Below are 22,308 nucleotides of genomic sequence, written 5' to 3'. Positions count from 1 at the left end.
GTATTTGTAATGATTATGACCTGGACTACTGCATCTTATGGATGAAAAAAGAAAACCCTTCTTACGTTATTTCATCTACAAACATTTTTGTGGGGTGTTCAATGAAAGATATTTCCTCAAACATGCAGCCAAACTGAGATGCAATCGCTCCAATAATTAGGTCCCCTGTCTGATAATACTTGTACGGAAGCTGGAAGGGATTGATCATTGTACACATAGCAGTATGTGACTTGCAATCAATTGGTGGCATCAGCATCCACAGAAACAGCATTAGCAAAAGAAATGGCCCTGCCATTTGGGGCAAATCGTGGCTCAGATGCACTATCATCCACTATCAGCCTAGAGACAACAGCCTTCTTTCAATGGCCCAATATTCTTCAGATAAAGTGCAATTATAGAAGATCACAATGGTATATCCCTCCCTACTCTCAGTCTGTCATCCTATCTCTGAATGGCTTAAACATGTTTTATACAAGCTTCTGACTCTGTTATTGACGGTAGCCTTAGAATATGCATGAGGAGTTTGGTAAGAGAATGAATGCTAGTAATATTAGATAATCTCAGTGTTTAAAAACATCTCCCTGGAGTATTGTGCTGTGTAGCAGGAGGCCAGAAAACATGATTGCTAAAATGTACTATAAATTAGTCAGATATGCATAGAATGTTACCTCTTTATTTATTTATTTATTTATTTATTTATTTATTTATTTATTTACATTTATATTCTGCCACATAGCCAAAGCTCTCTGGGCGGTTTACAAAAGTTAAAAACAATGAACATTAAAACACATATAAGTACTAAATTTAAAACCATTAAAAGTATAAAAACAACAATATCCATTTCAAACAACTTATCACCCCTTTGTATTGTTAAAAACTGGACTAATATACATAATGGGTTCTCCACAGGTCTGGTCTTGTTCAGTAACTGGGCAGATTTTTCAGGGACTGGGACAGATTTTGTCCACTATAAATTTATTCTTTCTTCCTTCTCTTCTGCTATTTCCTTGGCCAAACAGGAGTATTACTCTCGGCTTATTCAGTCAAATGCCAAGCACCCTCAGCGGCTCTTTGCTTCCTTTAATTCTCTTTTGAAGCCCTGCTCTCCATCCTTACCTCCTTCTCTGTCTGCCACTGACTTTGCTCTCTTCCTCAACTCTAAAATTCAAACACTTTGCACGGATCTTTCTAATTCTGCTCCCTCTTCTACCTTGGTCCCCCTTTCGTTAGTACCTTCTGCTACCTTTTCTGAGTTCTCTCCAACTTTGGCGGATGAACTTTCAAGAATATTGTCCTCTTCTAATCCTTCTACCTACTCTCTTGACCCCATCCATGCCTGTGTTTTTATTAATCTTACTCTTGTTATTCTTCCTTCTCTGCTCCACATTATCAACACTTCTTTGTCTTTTGGTTCATTTACTTCTGTCTATAAGCATGCCACAGTTTCTCCTATTCTTAAAACAAATATCTGGACATGCTTTCACTTTCTAACTACCGCCCTATCTCTTTGTTGCCTTTTGCCTCAAAGGTTTTGGAATGGGTGGTCTACTCCCGTTGCCTTGACTTTCTCTCTACTACCTCTGCTTTTCAGTCTGGTTTTTGTCATCTTCATTCCACCAAGATCGCCCTTACTAAGATTACTAATGATCTCCTTCTTGCCAAGTCTAAAGGCCTCTATTCTGTCCTTATTCTTCTGGACCTTACCGCAGCCTTTGATACGGTCGATCAATGTGGGCAATGGTGCCTTATGGTGATTGGCCAGATGGAAATGAGTATCAGTTTGCCATTTAAGGCTGGGTACATGCATTCCCATAAAGGAGTTACAAGGCAGCTTCATACCCATCCAATTGCTGCAGTGTGGGAATCGCTTTTTGCCAAAGGGAGCAACGAGTTCTAACCCTTTAACCCAGATGGGTTGTGTGCATTTTTAGCTTTAGTTTTGCCCACTCTGCACAGAAATGCTGGGTGAGTGGTCTCCTGCAAAAATGCTCAGCTAAATCATTTCACTACAGATCACAATTGACAGAATTAGAGTAGGTTAAAATGGGGAATAAGATTTTTTTTCCCTAACAAGCTGATCTTTGCTGTTCAGACCAGGCCTCAACACAATAATGTAGCATTTGGGGAAAAAGATGCATGCCAGCAACCCAGCACTAGAAGCTAAAATAGAGAAGATCTCCACAGCCACCATGTACTTTCCCTTCGTGCTCAGGTATGATGGAACAAAGGACAACCAAACACTGCAAAACACCAACATGCAGAAAGTGATGAACTTAGCTTCATTGAAACTATCTGGCAATTTTCTGGCTAAGAAAGCCACAGTGAAGCTGACAAAAGCCAGAAATCCCAGGTAGCCCAGGACACAATAAAACATTGTGATTGATCCTTCATTGCATTCTGATATGATTTCTTCAGCCAGAGATTTCATATCCAAATATGGAAATGGAGGATTAGCACATAGCCATAAAGCACAAATGTTGGCTTGAATAAGGGAGCACCCTAGCACAATAGAGTTAGCCAGAGTTTTCCCCACCCATTTCCTCATCCTGGATCCGGGTTTGGTAGCCATGAAAGCTAGAACCACAGTAATGGTTTTTGCCAACACACAAGAAACAGCCACTGAGAAGACGACACCAAAAGCAGTTTGTCGTAAATAGCAGGTCACTATCTGAGGCTGCCCAATGAATAGCAAAGGGCAGAGGAAGCAGAGCAATAGGGAGATGAGCAGGGTGTATGTGAGGTCCCGATTGTTGGCTTTGACAATGGGAGTGTTCTGGTTCTTGATGAAAGTTGCTAGTACCAAAGCTGTGACCAGAAAAAAAGAGAATGACAAGAAAGCTAAAGTCACCCCCAAAGGTTCTGAGAAAGAGAGGAAATGTAGGACCTTGGAAATGCAGACGTCTTGGTTCCTGTTTGAAAATTGATCTTCTGAGCATTTAAAGCAATCATCCATATCTGAAAAAATGAAATTTGCAATATATTAATTACCACAATCATACCATTATTTTTATCCTGACAGATATACTTTTTCAAATTAAATGAATAGATTCATTCCTTATGTCTGGTCTTCTGTCCAAAAAGTACCTTTAAAAACACCTGATCTAGCCATTGGATCATAAAAAAGTAATATATGGGTAGGTAAAAAGCAGTGAAGTATACGAGACAGTTAAAATATGTATACAGTGTAGGGAACATCAAACAATCAGTCATTGACGGAGGAAAGAAGCAGCAGAATTTTATTATGCTTGCTGTCCTTCATTTTAAAAAATAAGCATACAGAGGCAAAGTAGCCAGTTTAGGTGATTTACCTCAACCAGAGTGACAGAATTAGTTCTCTTATATCACTGGACTAAAGAAAAACATATATTATTTATTTAATTTATATCCCACTTACCTCCTCCAAAGAACCAAAGGCAGCATACATAACCCTCCTCCTCTCCATTTTATCCTCACAAAAACAACCTTGTGAAGTAGGTTGGGCTAAGAGTCATTGACTGGCCCAAAGCCACCCAAGTGAACTTCCATGACTGAGTGGGGACTAAAACCCAGATCTCCGAACTCCCAGTCCAACACTCTCTAGCCACTATACCACACTGGCTCTTTAATATGGGGATTTTTATATGTATTACTTTGCTAAGAATGTTTTCAATTTTCTTTTCTAAGCAACGTCTTAAATGCAGGTACAATGTGCTTGATTTAATAGGCTGAGACTTGTGGTAGTAATGACTGACTTAAGTTCCATTCATTTCAATGGGTCTACTTTGTGTATGAGTAAAGTTGGATTTTACTCATTGTTTACAAGGGGTAGAACAACTGTCTTCTATGGAACTAAGGTGAGTGCAGTGTTGCAGCTGGCCCCATATAGGGTGGGGGATAGATAGAGGCTGCACACTGCTTCCACCTCTGGGTGAGGTCAAGTTCACCTTCACCTTACCAGTAAATATCAGAATCTGTTGTGTCACAATGCTTACTTTTTTTTCTATTTTTCTAGTATATTCTTTACTAGAAATTAATGGCAATGAATTGATCTATTCAAGACCTGAACTTGTTATTGTATTTGTATGATGTATTCAGACCTGTTCATGCTTGAGCTGTCACCATAACTGTTGTCTTTGGAGAACTGAATAGATGATAATTTCAAATTGATGTAAGGTATTATGCGAGGTATCATTCACAGCACTGCACATTTAGTTTCCTACCCTTCCGGTCTGAAATCATCCCATCTGGACATGGAGCACAATCATAACAACAAAATGGCTCCCCCTCCTTCTTCTTTTTGCTGTAGCCTGGGTGGCAGTTGTCATTGCACATGGCAAAGGGCTGCACCTATCAATAAAAATGGGGAGAAATATGTATGGCTCCTGAAGTATAACAACGAAGTTGTCCTTTCCCACCCTCCAGATGTTTTGGTCAAGAACTCCCAGAAACTCTGGCTATTGAGCGTGCTGGCTGGGGCTGCTGGGAATTGAGCTCCAAAGCAATTGGAAGTCACCAAGTTGGGGAAAACGGAATTAGATATGTCTTAAACTTGGGCCTGATTGATTCATATTGGTATCCTCAAAACTCATCCTGGTCCTGGCTGGACCTGGCCCAAGCTGGGCACTATGACCAGGATACCAGTCTGACCAGATGGGGATAGGAACCCGTGGGGTCCCTGGCTGGCCTGCTACGTTATTCTGGGGTGAAGTGACCCAAATTGCTCATTTGCCCATTACTATGGCCTCATCTACACCAAGCATGATATTCCACTATGCTACTGCTTTACATTGGTACTGAAGTGCACTGACAACTGCTGGGGCCCATGACACATCTACACCTAGCAGGATATAGGACTATGAACGTGGTATGAAAGCAGTATATGGTATGTGTCATGGGCCCCAACAGTTGTCAGTGCACTTCAATAATGTAATAAAGCAGTAGTGCAGCTCCTGCATTTTATATATCACTTTCAAAACACTTTCATAGTGGAATATCATGCTTGGTGTAGATGAGCCCTATGTCTGCAGAATGTTGTGGTGTGGGAAAGTGGGAATAAACCTAAAACAAAATATTCATTTTAAATAAATTAAATCCCCCCCCCCCGAAACAAAATGCTGAGATGTACATAATAAGCCTAATAGGCCAGAAGCTGTGCTGGTTACCCCGGGCACAGGGAAGGTTCACCCCTGCCTGAGCCCAGAATACCCTGTGCGTCATCTGGATGCACAGGGGTGAGCCCGGGTCTTGCACCAGGCTAAAGCCTCACCTAGCAAGGCCCCCAGTTAAATAAAGAGGCCCCAGTTTTCCCAAGCTCTGGTGTCAGTTTCATTATTTCTGAGCTTCCTCCTTGGTCCGCAAGTGAGGGGCACTATATTTTGCCTGTTCTGTCTTACACTCATGGAATCCTCTGTCCTAACTATCTCATCTAGGTCTAGATGGAAGACGTTACAGTAGTTTTTGTTATTCCTAGATAGTTGGTTTCAAAAGCTAGTGCTTGGGGAATTCAATTACACTTTGACTTTTGGCTGCTGAGATGCCTCAGTACTGCATCCTCTCCCCTGAGCATTTCAGCATCTATATGAAGCCACTGAGAGATGCCATCAGGAATTCCAGGGGGGGAAACAAACTCCTACCCACCACAACACAGCTTTTGAACTCAAATCTTTCCAAACTGAAACATTCTTGAATTATTTCATATATTTAAGTACCACTGCTTTGTAGAACCTTATCTTTGTCTCACCTGGTTAAAACTTCTGTGCCACACAATTTGATCATCATCAAGGGTCAACTCTTTCCCTGGTGGAGCCCGAGGTTCCAGTCTTCCAACTTTTACTCTAACAAAAGAGTTATTGGGGAATGTTACCAAGTTTGTAACATCAAAACCAGCTACTAATTCTCCATTTTCATCAAAAGTCACTATATCTCCAGCACTGTTGTTGAACAAGATGCTCCTTAGAAAATGATGGAACTAGAAAGAAAAAGAAACAAAGAAACAAAGGTACAACAAGCTGTTGAAATACCTACAAGGAGCTTTACAAAAATGGATTCATCTAAAACTCTATTGAGATTATTATTGGCCTTGTCAGATGATGGATTGGAAGGAGTGAAGGTGGCATGTACCCCACAGGGCTCCCGCTTCCACCACTGTTTCCCAGCTGGCCAATTTCCTCACTTTCTGTCCCCTGGCTGTGGAGAGCTGCCAATTGCCACTGGTTGAATGGGTTGATTGGTGTTGTTCCAGTGCCTACCCCATGACTCGTACTGAGGAAAGCTCCTGCCTCATAACGAGGCAGTGTGAATGAGATGACTCTTAAGACCGTCTGTGTGGTCATAACTTGCCTAACTTATGGCTGTAATTTGCACAAATTACACAATTTACATCAGTAATATGCAGATTTTAAATAATTTACAAACAAAATTGGCAAAACCCTTATGATTTATGGTACTAATTTTTATCAAGTTACACAATTTATGGCAATGATTTAAACAAATAACACAATTCACACCAGTAATTTGTACAATTTACATAATTTATATCTGACATTTGCACAAATCATATAATTTATGGCCCTCATGTTTGAAAATTATGCAATTTATGATTTTAATTTGTGCAAATGTCATCTTACTATTATTATTATTATTATTATTATTATTATTATTATTATTATTATTATTATTGGGACTTTCGTGAGTTGGCCTGATGTGTTGTGCACCGAGTTGGGCCAACTGATGAAAAATGGAATGAATTATGTGGGCTGAGCCAATGAAAGTGTGTCAAGTAACATCCTGTAGCCAGATACTGTTAGCTTCACCCTACCCGGTGCCTGTTTACACTTCCCTGTGCCTGTTTGCATTCTCCTTCCCTCTTTATTGTTTACTACAACTTATTAGATTGTAAGCCTATGCTGCAGGGTCTTGCTATTTACTGTGTTATCTGTACAACACCATGTACATTGATGGTGCTATATAAATAATAATAATAATAATAATAATAATAATAATAATAATAATAATAATAATCCTAGCCTCATGCAGTGTGGCATCTTGATATAGTATTGCTAATTTGTGTTTCAGATTGCATATGTAATGATTTGATTTTGCTAATTTGTCCACTTCTTCCTTGTATTCCATATAGGGTGGCAAAGGTCCCATCTACATCAAGAAGAATATTGCACTATGAAAGTGGTATATAAAAGCCAGGAGCCACACCAAGCAGGATATAGTGGTATTAAAGTGGTGTATGGTATAGGTCAATTGAGCCCAACAGTTGTCAATGCACTTCAATAGAGCTATAAAGCAGTAACATGGCTCCTGCCCTTTATATACTGTTTTCATACCACTTTCATAGTGCAATATCCTGCTTGGTGTAGATGAGGCCAAAGTATGTTAAAAAAAACACTAAATGAAAATATCTAACAACATTAACTATTGTATTCATTGGGCTAGTTGAGCAAATGTTTGCAAAAAGCAGAGTAAAGATTACACATATCTGGGAGAACTAGACATAAGTCTCTCCATCTCTGGATGATATACTGCCCTACTTTGAAACATATAATGGGATGTAGTTATCTGCTATTGCTGCTTGTTCCAAAATGCCAGTGTTCATCCTTCAACTAATGCTTATCCAGGGGGGTTTGAGACCACAGTTATGCAGGACCCCACCCCCCATAAACAGACTTAGAGGGCATAGATTGCTTTACATTAACATGGAAGTGTAATAATCAGACATAGTTTCCCGTTTTAAAATGTCAGCCTCTCTCCTTTCAGCAACAGCTATGTTTGGAGCTGGAAGCCAAGGCAAAAGCATGGAAGAGTACTGATGGACTGAAGCAATTGGCAAAATGAATTTTAAAGGCAAGAGGGAGAAATAATAATAATAATAATAATAATAATAATAATAATAATAATAATAATTTTATTTCTCTCTCTGGATCGAGGCGAGGAACAACATAGAATACAAAAATATTATAAAATACATCAAACTGATTAAAGCATATAAACTAATTAATTATTAAAATAACAGCCAGATATCTTAAAATTTGACTGGGTAGGTAGGCCTGCCAGAAGAGATTAGTCTCTGTTGCTTTTTTATATTCAGAAAAACTGTTGAGTTGGTGGATCTCTCCCAGCAGAACATTCCACAGTCTGGGAGTAGCAGAAGAGGAGGTCCTCTGGGTAACAGTTGTTCATCTAGTTTTTGCTGGCTGAAGTAAATTCTCTACAGAGGATCTGAGTGTGTGGGGCAAATTGTACGGGCGAAGGCAATCCCTCAGGTAGCCTAGACCCAAACCATGTAGGGCTTTAAAGGTAATAACCAACACTTTATACTTAGCCCTTAAAGTTAAGTCAATGATTGTTGTGGGTGAATTAACAGAATTTTTATTTATTTATTTTAAGCAATTTTTAAGCAATTTTTATTTTAAGCAATTTTATCCCGCCATTCAGCCAAAAAAAGGCTCTCATGGCACCTTACAAAAATATTTCTTGACAGTCCCTGCCCACGGGCTTATAATCTAAAAAAATGTGAAAGTGTGTGCATGGTAGATGTGGATTTCTCATTTTTCTCCTCTTGGTTTAGAGGTAATGCTTCACTACTGCTTCATGTGTGGTTTTGGGTCAGACGCAGAATGCTCCATAAAAACTATAATATGTTATAATGTAGTTTCATTCTGAAAAGGTGGGATGCAGGAGATGGCTGGCCTTAATGTCAAAAATAGATACCTAAGGTCCTCCTAACCAACATCTAATCAACATCTAAGGTCCTTCTCCTCTAGGTACCTTCTCTGAGGGAAAGTTGGAGGACAGCAACAAGGGAAAGTTTCTTCTAAGAGGTAGCCCCCAATTATGGAATTACTTCCCTGATGAGGGCTGCCAACATTGTTAACTTTTGGCCACCAGGTCAAGACTTTTCTCTTCTCCCAGGCATTTAGCAGCATATGTTGGATTTTTAATCAAACCCAGATATATTTTTAGGTTTGGCTGGGAGCTCAAAGTTGTTTTTAAATGTATGCTGTTCTTGTATGCTGTCTGTTTTATGTTTTAATGGTTTTAAATTTTGTATATCAATTTTTAATGTTTAATGGATTAATCTTTTGTAAAGCATCAAGAGAGCTTAAGCTTTGGCATGAAATAATAATAATAATAATAATAATAATAATAATAATAATAATAATAATAATAATATAAAAGACAGCTGGACTTGGCAAAGTTCATCATGTCCATCTACAAAAATAGCCACAAGCGAGCAACAACAATAATAATAATCACCTGCCATGGTTGCACATTCTGAACAACTGGTCTCCGTTGCTCTACCCATCTTCTTCTGGATTCATAGATGGCATGCAAAGCATGTGCAACAGCATAGACAGCATTGTAGACATTGTAACTGTGGCCAGTCATATTCATTTCAAAGAAAGTACTAGGAAGGCTCTCCAACTTTTCATCCCCAGAGCAGAATTCCTTGCCCTCCACATTCACACTGGGAATTTCTAATGAACAGCTAAATGCCTGCTCCCAGAAATTCTGAATAAAATTGTCTCCTTTTGTCCAGTTAGGCTTTATAGTGTGAACAAATGACTGGAATCCAAGTGGCTGGTTTGAGTGAACTGTGAAGGATATGGCACCATGGAAATTCTGCATATCCCAGAACTTTTGAGTAGACACAGCTTCAAAATCCCATTGAGATGTTGCAATCCACACTTTACCCAGGGGTGGCAATGAAAAAAGTGGTGCTAAGAACAGCATTGTTCTCAAATTCTGCCAAGATGGAGGTTCTCCATGTACAAAATATGCACTGGATTTTTCCCCCATGAGAACTGAATATTTATCTATCATGTTTAAAAGCAAGCCTGTTAACTCATCCACATAAGTCTGTTTTGGTAATTGAAGTATGAATGCATAGCAGATACTATTCTGGGAAAACAGTGGTAGCACTGTCTGCAAAAACGTTTCCCCATAATCATCATCCACAGCCAAGAGCCCAACCCATGTCCATCCAAAATGGTGAAGTAACTGGACAAGCCCCATGTACTGATGTAATTCGTTTGGCACCATCTGGTATATAAATGGGAATAGTGTTTTGTCACCATGTGCTGCGGAAAATGACCCATAACTGAGCTGGAATAAAATGTATAAGTAGTATTCAGGTTGATTAAAAGAGTATGTTATGTTATCTGCCAAGGAATTTCTATAACCTCATGCAAATGTCCTACCTGTGGAATCTTGTAGATGCCAATGATGTTGGCCATAATGGAAGAAGCTTCAGTCACAAGTCCTCCAATGATAGCAGTAATTTTTGTGTGTGCATCACACATGAAGTTGGGAACAAATCTCTGGTGTGTGCAAAGTAGACTCATTGTGGCCTTATAGGTCATCCTTGCATTGTAGTAGCCATCAAGAATGTGGAATCCCAGAGTGATGTTTGGTAAGATTTTGTGATTCTCATTGATCTCTGCTACAGCAAATGACAAGGCCAGAATGTGTTGGTACAACTTTGGAGTAGAACTGCAATGAGAGTTGACAGACTAATGAAATATCAGGAAGTGCATTTGAACCTTTTGTTATCATATCTCAATATGTCTTTGTGATACAGCTTAATGCTATTCAGGAGCTTAGATTGAGGTTAAAGCAGGGTTACAGTTATTATCAGAGGGGGTTGTGGGTGAAGTAGAAAGGAAAGGAAAGGAAAGAAGGAAGAGAGAAGGGAAGGAAGGAAGACATTTTCTGAGGAAACTCTAAATCCTCATAACTTTAAGTTATTGGTGTGGAGCTTAATAAACTTTTTTCGATATCCAGTGGAATAAATATCTTTTATTATAGAAACTACACAGACAAAAACAGATAGCTCATTTGTATGTTGTATTCAAACCTGTTCAAAAAGTAATCTCTAAAGAGAAAAGAAATGTACGATAAGACCGGGGCAGGATCTTCACTGCTGCTTTAAAAAGTTTATAACTATATTGACTGCTTTTGGGGTCCATGACACACTCCATACACTGTTTTCAAACTATTTTCAAAGTGAAACATCCCACTTGGTATAGATCTGGCCTCTCTTTCCTAATCCTTTTCTTCTTGTTTTTTGACATTACGTATTATTATTATTATTGTTATTATTATTATTTCATTTTTCTTTTTTATTGTGAATATCAACAAACAGAACAGAAAATACATCCTAAAATTGAAAAAAACATAAATTGTGTATATAAAATTATCATTGTTTTCCATCGTACATACCATCCAAAAAAGAAAAAGAAAAAGGAGAGAATTATACAAAGGTTTCAAGAAAGGACACCAGATATCCATATGTTTATCTGCTTGCAAGTAGCCACCTATATAACACTTGTTCAAAAGTTGATAATGTTATTAGGTCCTTGATCCATTGCATTATGGGAGGTGTGAATTTGTCCTTCCAATGTGATATTGTAAGTTTCTGGCTGATATAAGGGGTCTGAAGTTCCATCTGTGCAGACTATGTGTTAACTTCCAAGAAGCTGGTAGGTAATTTAGGAGGAGATGCACATTATTCCATATTATAGATTGTTTCAGTACAAAGTTCATCCTTATTATAACCTCCCCCCCAAAAGGGGCAACTATGGGGCATTGCCAAAACATATGATTTAAAGAAGCATTAGATGCATTACATCTTCAACAATTATGCAAGTTAGACAAACCCTTATTGAAAAGGCATTGTGGAGTCCAGTAGAGCGGAAACAATTATTTTTTGCTGAATAAGACATAACCTGAGATCCATAGAAGCTTTAGATACAGATCCTAGAGCAACTGTCTATTGGTTATTAATTTTATTAATTATTATTTATTACATTCATAGCTGAAGCCCTCTGGGCAGTTAGGAAAGATGGGGCACTCCAATTCCCTATTCCAATCTTGTCTTAAGCTATGGGTATCATATTTACTTGCTGCTATTAGATACTTATATATATGGATCGTGGATCAACATGTCAGTTCAGCTGGTATGTTTCTAACAATGCTGGAGGCTCTGAAGCTGTAAAAGCAGCTGGGCCAAACCTAGATTTAGCAAGTGTTGTAATTGTAAGTATTGCCACTGAGCCGTAGCAGATAAATTATACCGAACATACAAGTCTGAAAAGGACAAAAACTCATAATCTGACCCTATTAATTGATCCAAAGTAAAAAAAAAATCTTATTCATCCATGTCCTCCACAGAAATGCTTTCTTTTCCATTTTTAAATCTGGGTTTCCCCATATAGTCAATCTAGCATGACAGAATGGATCAAACTGTAGTTGACATGATATTATACACCATGTCTCTCTAGCAGCCAGAATTGTAAGGGGGGGGTACTTATTCCGATATAATGAGAACTGAGTGTAGTCCATTTGGGAAGAGAGTCTAACCATAAGGCTCTCAGAACTGACCATGGTGGCAGTTCTGAAGGAGCAGAAGAACCAGAACATAGTACAACCAATAGGTAAGCTTGAAGGTACAAAGCTAGGTCTGGAAAACCAAACCCACCTTCTTTAATAGGAAGCTGCATCCAATTCAGAGATATTTGAGGTGGAGAAGAACCACAGAAAAAATTACGAGACAAAGCATTAAATTGTTGGAAATATTTGTCAGGTATAAGTAAAGAAATGCCATGCATAACATAAAGAATTTGAGGTATAAGGTTCATCTTAAATGTGTTGACTTTACCCCACAGGCTCACCTTTAACAGTGCCCATCAATCTATATCTTGTGTAATCTCACTAATCAGTTCATTTAAATTTATTTTTATCAACTGAGATATATCTCTTAGAATGAGTATTCCCAGACAGGTCATAAAATTGAGGCACCATCTAAATTGACCATTAGCCAACACACTAGGAAATATACTATCTTCAATAGGCATCAACTCTGACTTTGACCAATTAATTGAGTAGCCAGAAAGATCACCAAGGGTGTTGATCAATTTCAGCAAAGCAGGAATAAATTCCCAGAGTTTACAAATAAACAATAAAAGATCGTCTGCATAAAGAATAATTTTAAATTCTAGGCCAGCATGTACAAACTCATTAATATTACTATTCTGTCTAATTGCACAAGCCAGGGGTTCCAAACATTATTATTGTTTTCTAGTTAAACTCTCTGTATGAAGAACTTGAATCAAACAATAAATATAAAATAAAATAAAGCACTTTCAAGCAAGTGCAGGCAGGTTATATCTACTATTCCTAGAGCTCTATGAAGGTAGCGAGGGGTGAGGTGGAGGGGAACCTTCCATTAATTAAAGGAAAAAGCAGAAATATGTGACCGAGGGCTCATCTACACCATGCAGTATATTACACTATGAAAATGGTATATAAAAGGCAGGAGCCACTCCAAACAGGATATAGAAGTATGGAAGCAGTATATGGTATATGTCAATGGGCCCCAACAGTTGTCAGTGCACTTCAATACCACTATAAAGCAGTCGTGTGGCTCCTGCCTTTTATATACCACTTTCATAGTGCAATATCCTGCATGGTTTAGATGAGGCCCAAGACACAGTGCCTCCATGCCAATTCACGCATCATGTTGAATTTAGAAAAAGTAGAGATAAATGTCTATTTACAAACTTCATTGTATACAAATAGGCATTAGGGAATCAGGATCCTAGTGCCCCCTGGTCAAGTGCACAATCAACATGACACTCATGTTTGTGTTCCCATAGTGTGTGTAAGGACACAGAACCAAAGAAAACTGTAAGGGTGAATGGTGAAAAGAGAATAAAAATGGTAATGCATGTAAAATATGATAATATGAAATAATAGACTTTAACTTGAATGGATGGATGTGAGTAAATGACAGAGATAGAAGGGATAACCAGGGCATGTCAGTATACGTATTTTCTGTTTTGATGATTTAACCATTCTAAGGCCGTAGCTAGACCTAAGGTTTATCCCAGGATTGTCCCAGGTTCGTCCCCGCCTGAGCGCTGGATGCCCTGTGTGGCACTTAGATGAACAGGTTTGACCCCAAGACAATCCTGGGATAAACCTTAGGTCTAGCTATGGCCTGAATTATTTTTAAAAATCTCTCATAAGTCACATTTAAATTAAATGATTTTCTCCCATAAAATCGAGATTTGTTCTGCAGATTTCCATAGAATATGTATTTCTCCCTATTATACACATTTGTGATTGCATTTTTGAGAAGAGAATGGCTCACAACTTTCAGGGAAGTATGTGTAATCCAAAGGATAATGGTTCCAATCCATTATTCCAGCAATCCCAAATCTGCTTGGTTTACTTAAAAAGGGTGAACAAACAAAATTCTCTCCGTCTCTAGACATAGATGAGACAATAGGTAAAAGAGAATGAAGTGTTGAGAATGACCTTCCATCATATTCCACAAGCAGCACAAACAAAATAACTGACAATCCGTTATCTGTTCTATAATGATACTTTTCTCAATCTGGAAAATGTCATGATACATAAGCAAGCTCTTGTTTAATTATCTGTTGCCATTTACTATTATGTTTGCATGTTAGAGAAAGAAGGAAAACATCCTTACACAGGTTCATCAATCAACGTCTGTGAGGGCTGCTCTATGAAAGAGAGGCTTTCATGAAAGAAGAAGACTTGAGAGGCAATTGCACCTATGATAAAGTTGCCTGGCTGATAAAATTCATGGGGTAGAGGAAGTGGATCATTAGATATGCTGCAATTAATAGAATGTGTCTTGCAAACAATGTAAAATGCTGAAAGAAGCAGCAAAACCGCTAGCATCACCATCTTAAGGTCAAACATTTTTAATGCCAATATTGCCCATCAAGATTTAGGACTTCAAGCTACTTTCTGTCGCATTATCAGAATAGCATCAACTTTGTTTCATCCTTACACAAATGGCTTGTGATGGTGTTGACACACTGATGTAAAACTTCTCCCATGAGATATCTCAGGATCACTGCATATGCCATACAGTTGGTATAGTTTCCCTCTGTTGCAGTTTCACCATCAGTGTCTCTGAACAACGTTTTTCCTCTGCATCATGTACAAATATGAAGTGCTTTTCTAAATATTTATTCTAAATATTTCCTTCCCTATGAAAGACATAGACCTGTCTATCAATAGATAATATTTTGAACCATGTATTTATACAGCACAGAATTTATGGTTACTGCTGATCTCATCTGGAATCCAAATTCATACAGAAGCACGAAAACATAAAACCAGTAATTTTTACAATGACAAGTCAGATAAACATGTTTTGCTATTTGATATGGCATCACACATGGGAAACAGCTGACAATATATATTATAATGCTTATTTTCTGCTTTGAGTTGTAACATAAAATTGAGATGGAACAATTCCCCAATGGGCAAATGAGTAGAACCAGAGCTGAATAAAGCAATTTAAAATTTCAATCTGTTTGAAAATACATTTAATACTTAAGCAGGAAAACAGTGACTACTCTTCAACCAGTTAAACAAAAGAAACATGCCACACATGAAGTCGTAAGGTATTAACAGTTTATAAGAAGAAGTAAAATGCAAAGGAATATCACTTACGGAAGTAAAATGTGAAACATGTGATGATTACAAAAAAAAAAAAAATTACATGTGTACACCATGCAAAATAAACTTCAATTTAACTCTTGTTAAGGCCTGTTAGAAAACTATGTTAAGAGAATACTAGGCCCAGCTAGGAGCAGTTGGAAGGATACCGTGGGCAATGGTGTGAAAAGCCATTTGAATACAGCAGTCCAAGTCATGCTGAATATGAGCAATTTTGTATTCAATGTTGTGCAAAACTATCACAGTGAGCTTTTGAGGGTGGGACCAATACCCTCTCAGGTCGAAAAGATATGCTTACCAGTACTCAATGACAGAGGAGGACATCCACCAGTGAATGTCAGACCATGAGAAAGAACTTTGCCCAGCCCCCAGCCCTCAAACTTACAGCAGGCCCTGTCAGGATGATCCACTTCTTTGTAGCACTTGAAAGGCAGCCAAAGTTTGCAATGTGAGATTAGGTATTTGTTGAAATGGCTAAGTAGCATCCACTTCATCCTACCCACACCTTTCTTTATTTCTTTCTTCATTCTGCAATGCTGGATGAACAGCCTCATATAGGCCTGAGTGAGGTAGATGATTTGGGAGTACAGGAAGTCACAACTGGCAGGAACAGTGTGTGAAAAACAGGGAATAAGAGGCCAGAGATCTGATAAATACACTGAGATATCACTTAGGCCAGATCTACAACAAGCAGGATATGACACTCTGGGCCTTGCTAGACCTACCTGATAATCCAGTGGGGAGTCGGGGTGAGGCCGCACAGCAGCTAGCACGGGCCGTCGCCCCTAGCTAGACATAACACGTGATAGGGTAAGGGAAAGCCCTGTTGCGTCGGCCATTTTTTTATCTTAAAGGGGCCATGTGGGGGAGAGGAGGGGAAACCTCGTGTTGTGAATAACATGAGATCTCACCCTCCTTTACACACAAGGCACGATGACCTGAAGAAGAGAGGCATCGTGCCCACCATTTTTACTTTTAAAGAGACAGGTGCGCAGGAGTGCTCCAGTGACAAACATTGAGTCTTTAAAAAAATAAATAAATTCCCCACTCCCCACACCCTAACCCTGATTGCCGCAGCTCCCGGAAATGGGCCACATCGGGAAAAACCAGGGCCGAAGGGTAGGACTATATCCCGGGGCAAGGGAGGGATGATTCCTTCCTGGTCCCAGGATCCCCGGTGCATCATCTGGAAGCACAGGGATGATCCCGGGTATCAGCCCAGGATATAGCCTGGTCTAGCAAAGGCCTCCATCTTTTTGACACTGCCAAAACCTCAGTGAATGCTGGGATATGGTGACTGGTGCAGCCGTTTCCAATGCATCTTAGGATGTGTGCTTGAAAGGGCTTGGGAAGGCCTCACTAGGAGGGGAGGGGAAAGTGTCCTTCCCTAGACACCAGTGTTTCAGGGCTGGGAAGAGTTTTCCTTACACTGATCCTGTGCTGGGATCGAATGTTGTGTCATTCTGAACAGGGCACCTGGCAGGTATTGAATTTGCTTCAACCTTGCCAGCGCTACAGCTACACTGATTCTAGGAATAGGATGTTAAGAATTAAACAGATAAAAGTTAAATCATTGAAAAGCCTTTATTAATAACTTTGTGGCCGTTATATTGTCTTGCCTCCTGGTTCTATGGTTCATGGGCAAAAAACAAACTAAAGACCTTTTCCCACCAACGCGAAGGCTGTTGCGGGCGAGGGAGAGGATGAAAGGTGATGCGACATGTCTGAAAACGAGATCTGCGTAAGGCGTAAGCGGTGTCTGCCGATAAAGGTGATCCCCGCACGGTTTTTGGCCTCTTTTGCTCTCTTGCTGCTGGCTGAGTCACAGCGAGGCGAGGGAGGGGAGCTACGGGAGGATGGGACGCCGTTTATGGAGTGGTTTGTGTGTCCCCTCCCCTCTGCTTTAGGCCCTGGGGCCCCAGCACCTCTTCAGCAGCCTTTTCTTGGGAGTCGGGTAGGGCTCCCGATCCCTAGCTGCTCGTTTCCCGGGGAAGGTTTGGCGCCTGTTTGAGGACCGCGACAGCTCAGCCCCTGTCTCTTTGCCCATTCTCCTCGGGAGCTTGCGGGGTGGGCAGCCGCATCCTCGCCAGCCTGGCTCACTCCCATTTCAGGCGGGCCTGCGGGGCCTGGGGTTGTAGAGGGTGGGGGTGGGCTACAACAGGATCCACATGTTTGTTGGCATGGGCCCACTTCTCATCTCCTCTGCATGCGGCTTTCCTCCTGCCCACCCCACCCCTTGTGCGCGCATTGCTCGCCCTGCTGAGGTCCCGGGTTGGGCTGACGAAGGCCACTGCATTGTGGAGCTAGTGCCTTCCCCTCACCTCATTGTTTCAATGTTTGGAGAGGATTCTCTTGTTCTCTTCCCTGTTGGGAGTTGGGTGGGCCTCCTACACTGGGGGTGGGTGGGCTCGGCGCCTTCCTATGTGCCTTGTGGAACAAGGATAGTTGGTATCCCCCTGCAATTTCTCTGTTATTGTTGTTGTTTCTGCTTGTTTGTTTGTTTTTTACACATGCACACACACACCTTGGGGAGGGAGCAGGGGATAGTAGCGATGGGGAACAAGGTTTGGGGTAGTTTTCAGGATTTGAACTCATTACGCTTCCCCATTGGGGGAACTATGCTTCAGTCTCTTGCTGGTTTGGCTTCTGCCCACACACCCCTTTTATTTCCTCAATCTGCACTGCCCCCACCCTTTTAGGATATGACTGTGTTCCACTGAAGTGCCATTTCTGGGATCAAGAGAGAGAAGGTGGAACAGTCGAGGGGGCATGTGCTTGGAATCATAGAATAGTAGAGTTGGAATTGGCCTATAAGGTCATCTAGTCCAACCCCCTCCTCAATGTAGGAATCCACCATGAAGCATCCCTGACAGATGGCTGTCCAGCTGCAAAAGCCCACAAACTCCCTAGGTATTTGGTTCCGTTGTCATACTGCTAACAGGAAGTTTTGCATGCAGAGGGTTCCAGGCGCTGCCCCCAACTTCTCTGGGTGGATTATAGAAAGGAATCCAACCAAGACCTTGGAGAGCTGCTGCCATTGAGTGTTGGTGTTGGTGATGGATACACCAACGGTCTGACTCATACTGGTAGCATCATCATCATCATCATCATCATCATCATCATCATCATCATCATCCCCTGGGGCCAGGTCTGTTTCTCGACCCTAGGTAAACACTCAAACTTCAGGATGAAAGAAGTGAGTTGTAGTGATCCCAGCTATATTTAGCTGAACTGGACATTATAGTTTATAATAACGTGTCTTTGATAATGAGGAGATGGTGCACAAGGCACTTTTTCCCCCTTTCTTTTTGGTTTAACCCCCTGTTTCAAATGTGCCTCCCAAAAGGGCAGGGTGGCAGGAATGAGAGAGGGAAAGCTTCATGCCCACCTACTAAGCGGCTCTTTAATAGGCATGTTTTCTCCATCATAGGATTAAGGCCCTGATGGGTTGGTGATTTTGGCATCCTTCTAGCGTTGGGGAAAGGGTTGGTCACTGCCTCTTTACATGTCAAATAAACAGCAGATTATGCTTGAGTTAGGGAAAACAAGAGACAGGCCAGTGTAATCTATGACTTTTAGTTTCAGCTCACCAGCTCCAGTATCCTTCCATCAGCGGAGGTATGGCTCAGATTTTAGCTCAAGTATACCAATGGCTCCAAAGAGCCTCGTGTGGTGCAGAGCGGTAAAGCAGCAGTTTCTGCAGCTGAAACTCTCCCCAAGGCCTGAGTTCGATCTCAGCGGAAGCTGGTTTCAGGCAGCCGGCTCGGGTCGACTCAGCCTTCCATCCTTCCAAGGTCAGTAAAATGAGTACCCAGTTAGCTGGGGGGAAGGTAATAACGGCCGGGGAAGGCAATAGCAAACCACCCCACTATATAAGCCCTGCCAAGAAAACGTCAGCGTAAGCTGGCGTCCCTCCAAGAGTCAGTAATGACTCAGTGCTTGCACAAGAGGTTCCTTTCCTTTCATACCAATGGCTCCACATAGCCCTGCATCAGGTGGCTGCATTTGTGGTGGAATCCTGCCTGCAAGTGAACTGACACTGGAGAATACTCAAGTCCAGGATCCCTTTCTACTAGCGACAGCATGGTCCAAGGGAGTATGCTACACTGCGGGCAGCAGGTTGATCAGTTGGTCCAAAAGGGGCCCTGGCTATGGCATCATACTCAACTCAGACAGTCTTGGAATCTGCGATATCACCTTGCGCTGATCCCTAGGCTTTTATTAAGGGCACTGCAGTACTTATGAGTTGTATTTATCCCTTTGGTTATCATTTGCTCCTTGCCACTAAAGCAGAATTGGGAGGTGCATTTCTCATACTTTAGGTGGATGAACACAAGGATAAGGGCAAGGATTAGGAACAGGAGAAGGATGTAGAGGAAGACGATCAAGTGACTTGAGTGAATAGGCTTGCTGGCTATGTAATTGTTGATATAGCCCCGCAGAAGCACCCAGTCTATAGGATAACCAAGATGAGGGCTATTCATATGTTCTGCCTGTCTGAGATGATGCAGCTTTTAGACACCAGGTGGCTTTTAATTCTTGAGTCTAGCATGGCAGACTTCATGGCACCCATGAAGCCCACTTGGGCAGTCCTGGGAGAGGGCACTGATGGCACTCATTCTGTCTGGTCTAGCTTGTCCTCGGCCAGCGAGGGCTCACACAAGGAAGTGTTTCTTTCTTTGTTTGTTTTCCCCTCCATCTGCCTGCTGGGAGTTGTATTCTCAGGTGTCTGCACCACGAGTCTGTGCAATCTCTAGTTTGTATGTTTCATCATTACAACCCCCATCCATCCTCTGGATGCCCCCAGGTTAAAAAGGTTAGGGGCTCCAGCACAATTAAGTTGATGTTGACCCTTTCTTCTGTTGATTACCCATGTAGGGAAGACACATTCTTTGTTATGGTTCCCCCTAAGTTTAGAATCTCTTCTTAAATGCCTAGTGCCATCTGTTTGGCCTAGATGTAGGCCTGCAATTCTGTTTGAAGCACCAGGACCAGAACTAACTTAAGGAGTCAAAGACCATCCATGTTTAGGCACTTTTCTATGCCCCTTTGCACATCTTAAAGTGTTCCCATAGGGTTTAGTACCTAAGAATGCCCCCTCGGGGCATGCTTATCCCTTTTGGGTGTTAGCACTTGTTGGGTCTTTATAGACATTTATACATGCCATGATGAGCCAGTCTCATCACTGCATATACATTTAGGCCTCGTCCTGGGACAGAAGCTGTGATATTGAGATTTGTAATTTCCAGAGCTCATTCGCTTTGCTGTGTTGACCAGGCTTCTGGCCAAAAAATTTTTATTAGCCTATGTTCATCTTAGTTGGATAGCACTGTTCACATTACCCCCTTTATCGTTTAAGGAGCCTCAGGAGTGGGGCTGATAAGAGCCTAGAGTCTCTGTATTACATGCTATATTCTTGGGCCAGATAACAAAGTCAGTGACACTGGTCATGCAGTCAGATGTCCAGGTTCCTGAAGTTGGCCCTTGTGAATAATCAGTACTAAGATCCTATGCCCAGGTTAATGGAACCTGGGAGAAATGAGTAGCAGAAGTGATGGCTCCCTGGCATGTAGCCATCCTACCTGTGTGCAGGTATGGATTTCAGCTTTTAGGGCTAAGAGTGGAGCATCAGGCTTTATGGTGCATCCTAGTCAGCTATCTGTTGGAATGCTGGGTGATACTTTTCACCACAGGAGACTACCCATTGAAACACATGGGGTTATCCACTTTAACCATATGAAGAAAGGTGTTCAGCCTATCCTTTGCTACCATGGTGTAGAAGTTTGCAGGCAGCATGGTAATTTACATGTTTGAAGGATGCAGGAAGTGGTGGCAGGCTGGCCTGAGGGGGCTGATTGGGCTCTTCAGTTTTCTGATGCTCAGTCAATCACTGGGCAGTAGAGGTGCTGAGGTGCCATGGTAACGCCAGCGGTGGCCATGAGTGAGTAGATATGCCCTTGAGCACTCTGGCCTTCTATTTCACCCACCTGGGTAAAGGAACGGTTTCTGTTCTCTGGATGGGGCTGCTCCTTAACTGGTTCCATTTATACAGTAGACAAGAAGTCCCTTCACACATCAGGCTTACGGAACCTGGGTAGAGGTGTTGTGGTAATGCTCACTGAGGTCTTTGTGAGGGTATATGCCTAATTGCAGTTACCCTTCTTTGCCCATAGGGGGAAAGAACAGGGGTGCTATCAGCACTTGAAAGTGCTTCTCCTTTTCCGGTACCATTTTGATGATAGCCGAGAATCATAGAATCATAGAATAGCAGAGTTACAAGGCCATCAAGTCCAACCCCCTGCTCAATGCAGGAATCCACCCTAAAGCATCCCTGACAGATGGTTGTCCAGCTGCCTCTTGAAGGCCTCTAGTGTGGGAGAGCCCACAACCTCCCTAGGTAACTGATTCCATTGTCATACTGCTCTAACAGTAAGGAAGTTTTTCCTGATGTCCAGCTGGAATCTGGCTTCCTTTAACTTGAGCTCATTATTCTGTGTCCTGCACTCTGGGAGGATCGAGAAGAGATCCTGGCCCTCCTCTGTGTGACAACCTTTTAAGTATTTGAAGAGTGCTATCATGTCTCCCCTCGTTCTTCTCTTCTCCAGGCTAAACATGCCCAGTTCTTTCAGTCTCTCTTCATAGGGCTTTGTTTCTAGACCTCTGATCATCCTGGTTGCCCTCCTCTGAACATGTTCAAGCTTGTCTGTGTCCTTCTTGAATTGTGGAGCCCAGAACTGGACGCAATACTCTAGATGAGACCTAACCAGGGCCGAATAGAGAGGAACCAGTACCTCACGTGATTTGGAAGCTATACTT

The 22,308-nt window shown here is 41.4% G+C and overlaps 1 protein-coding gene across 1 annotated transcript; it reads right to left on the bottom strand.

Annotated features, from left to right (window-relative positions):
- Positions 1–2,038: 2,038 nt before the first annotated feature.
- Positions 2,039–17,539, bottom strand: LOC134405521 (vomeronasal type-2 receptor 26-like). The gene is made up of 6 exons (XM_063136766.1): positions 17,418–17,539; positions 10,191–10,482; positions 9,247–10,095; positions 5,720–5,947; positions 4,200–4,326; positions 2,039–2,955 (listed from the first exon to the last, which is right to left on the bottom strand). The coding sequence occupies exons 1-6, from the start codon at positions 17,537–17,539 to the stop codon at positions 2,039–2,041; spliced, it is 2,535 nt and encodes an 844-aa protein (XP_062992836.1).
- Positions 17,540–22,308: the final 4,769 nt, after the last annotated feature.

Source organism: Elgaria multicarinata, chromosome 11 (assembly GCF_023053635.1).
Source record: "Elgaria multicarinata webbii isolate HBS135686 ecotype San Diego chromosome 11, rElgMul1.1.pri, whole genome shotgun sequence".
Taxonomy (NCBI): Eukaryota; Metazoa; Chordata; class Lepidosauria; order Squamata; family Anguidae; genus Elgaria; species Elgaria multicarinata.
This window is presented reverse-complemented; position numbering and strand designations above follow the sequence as displayed.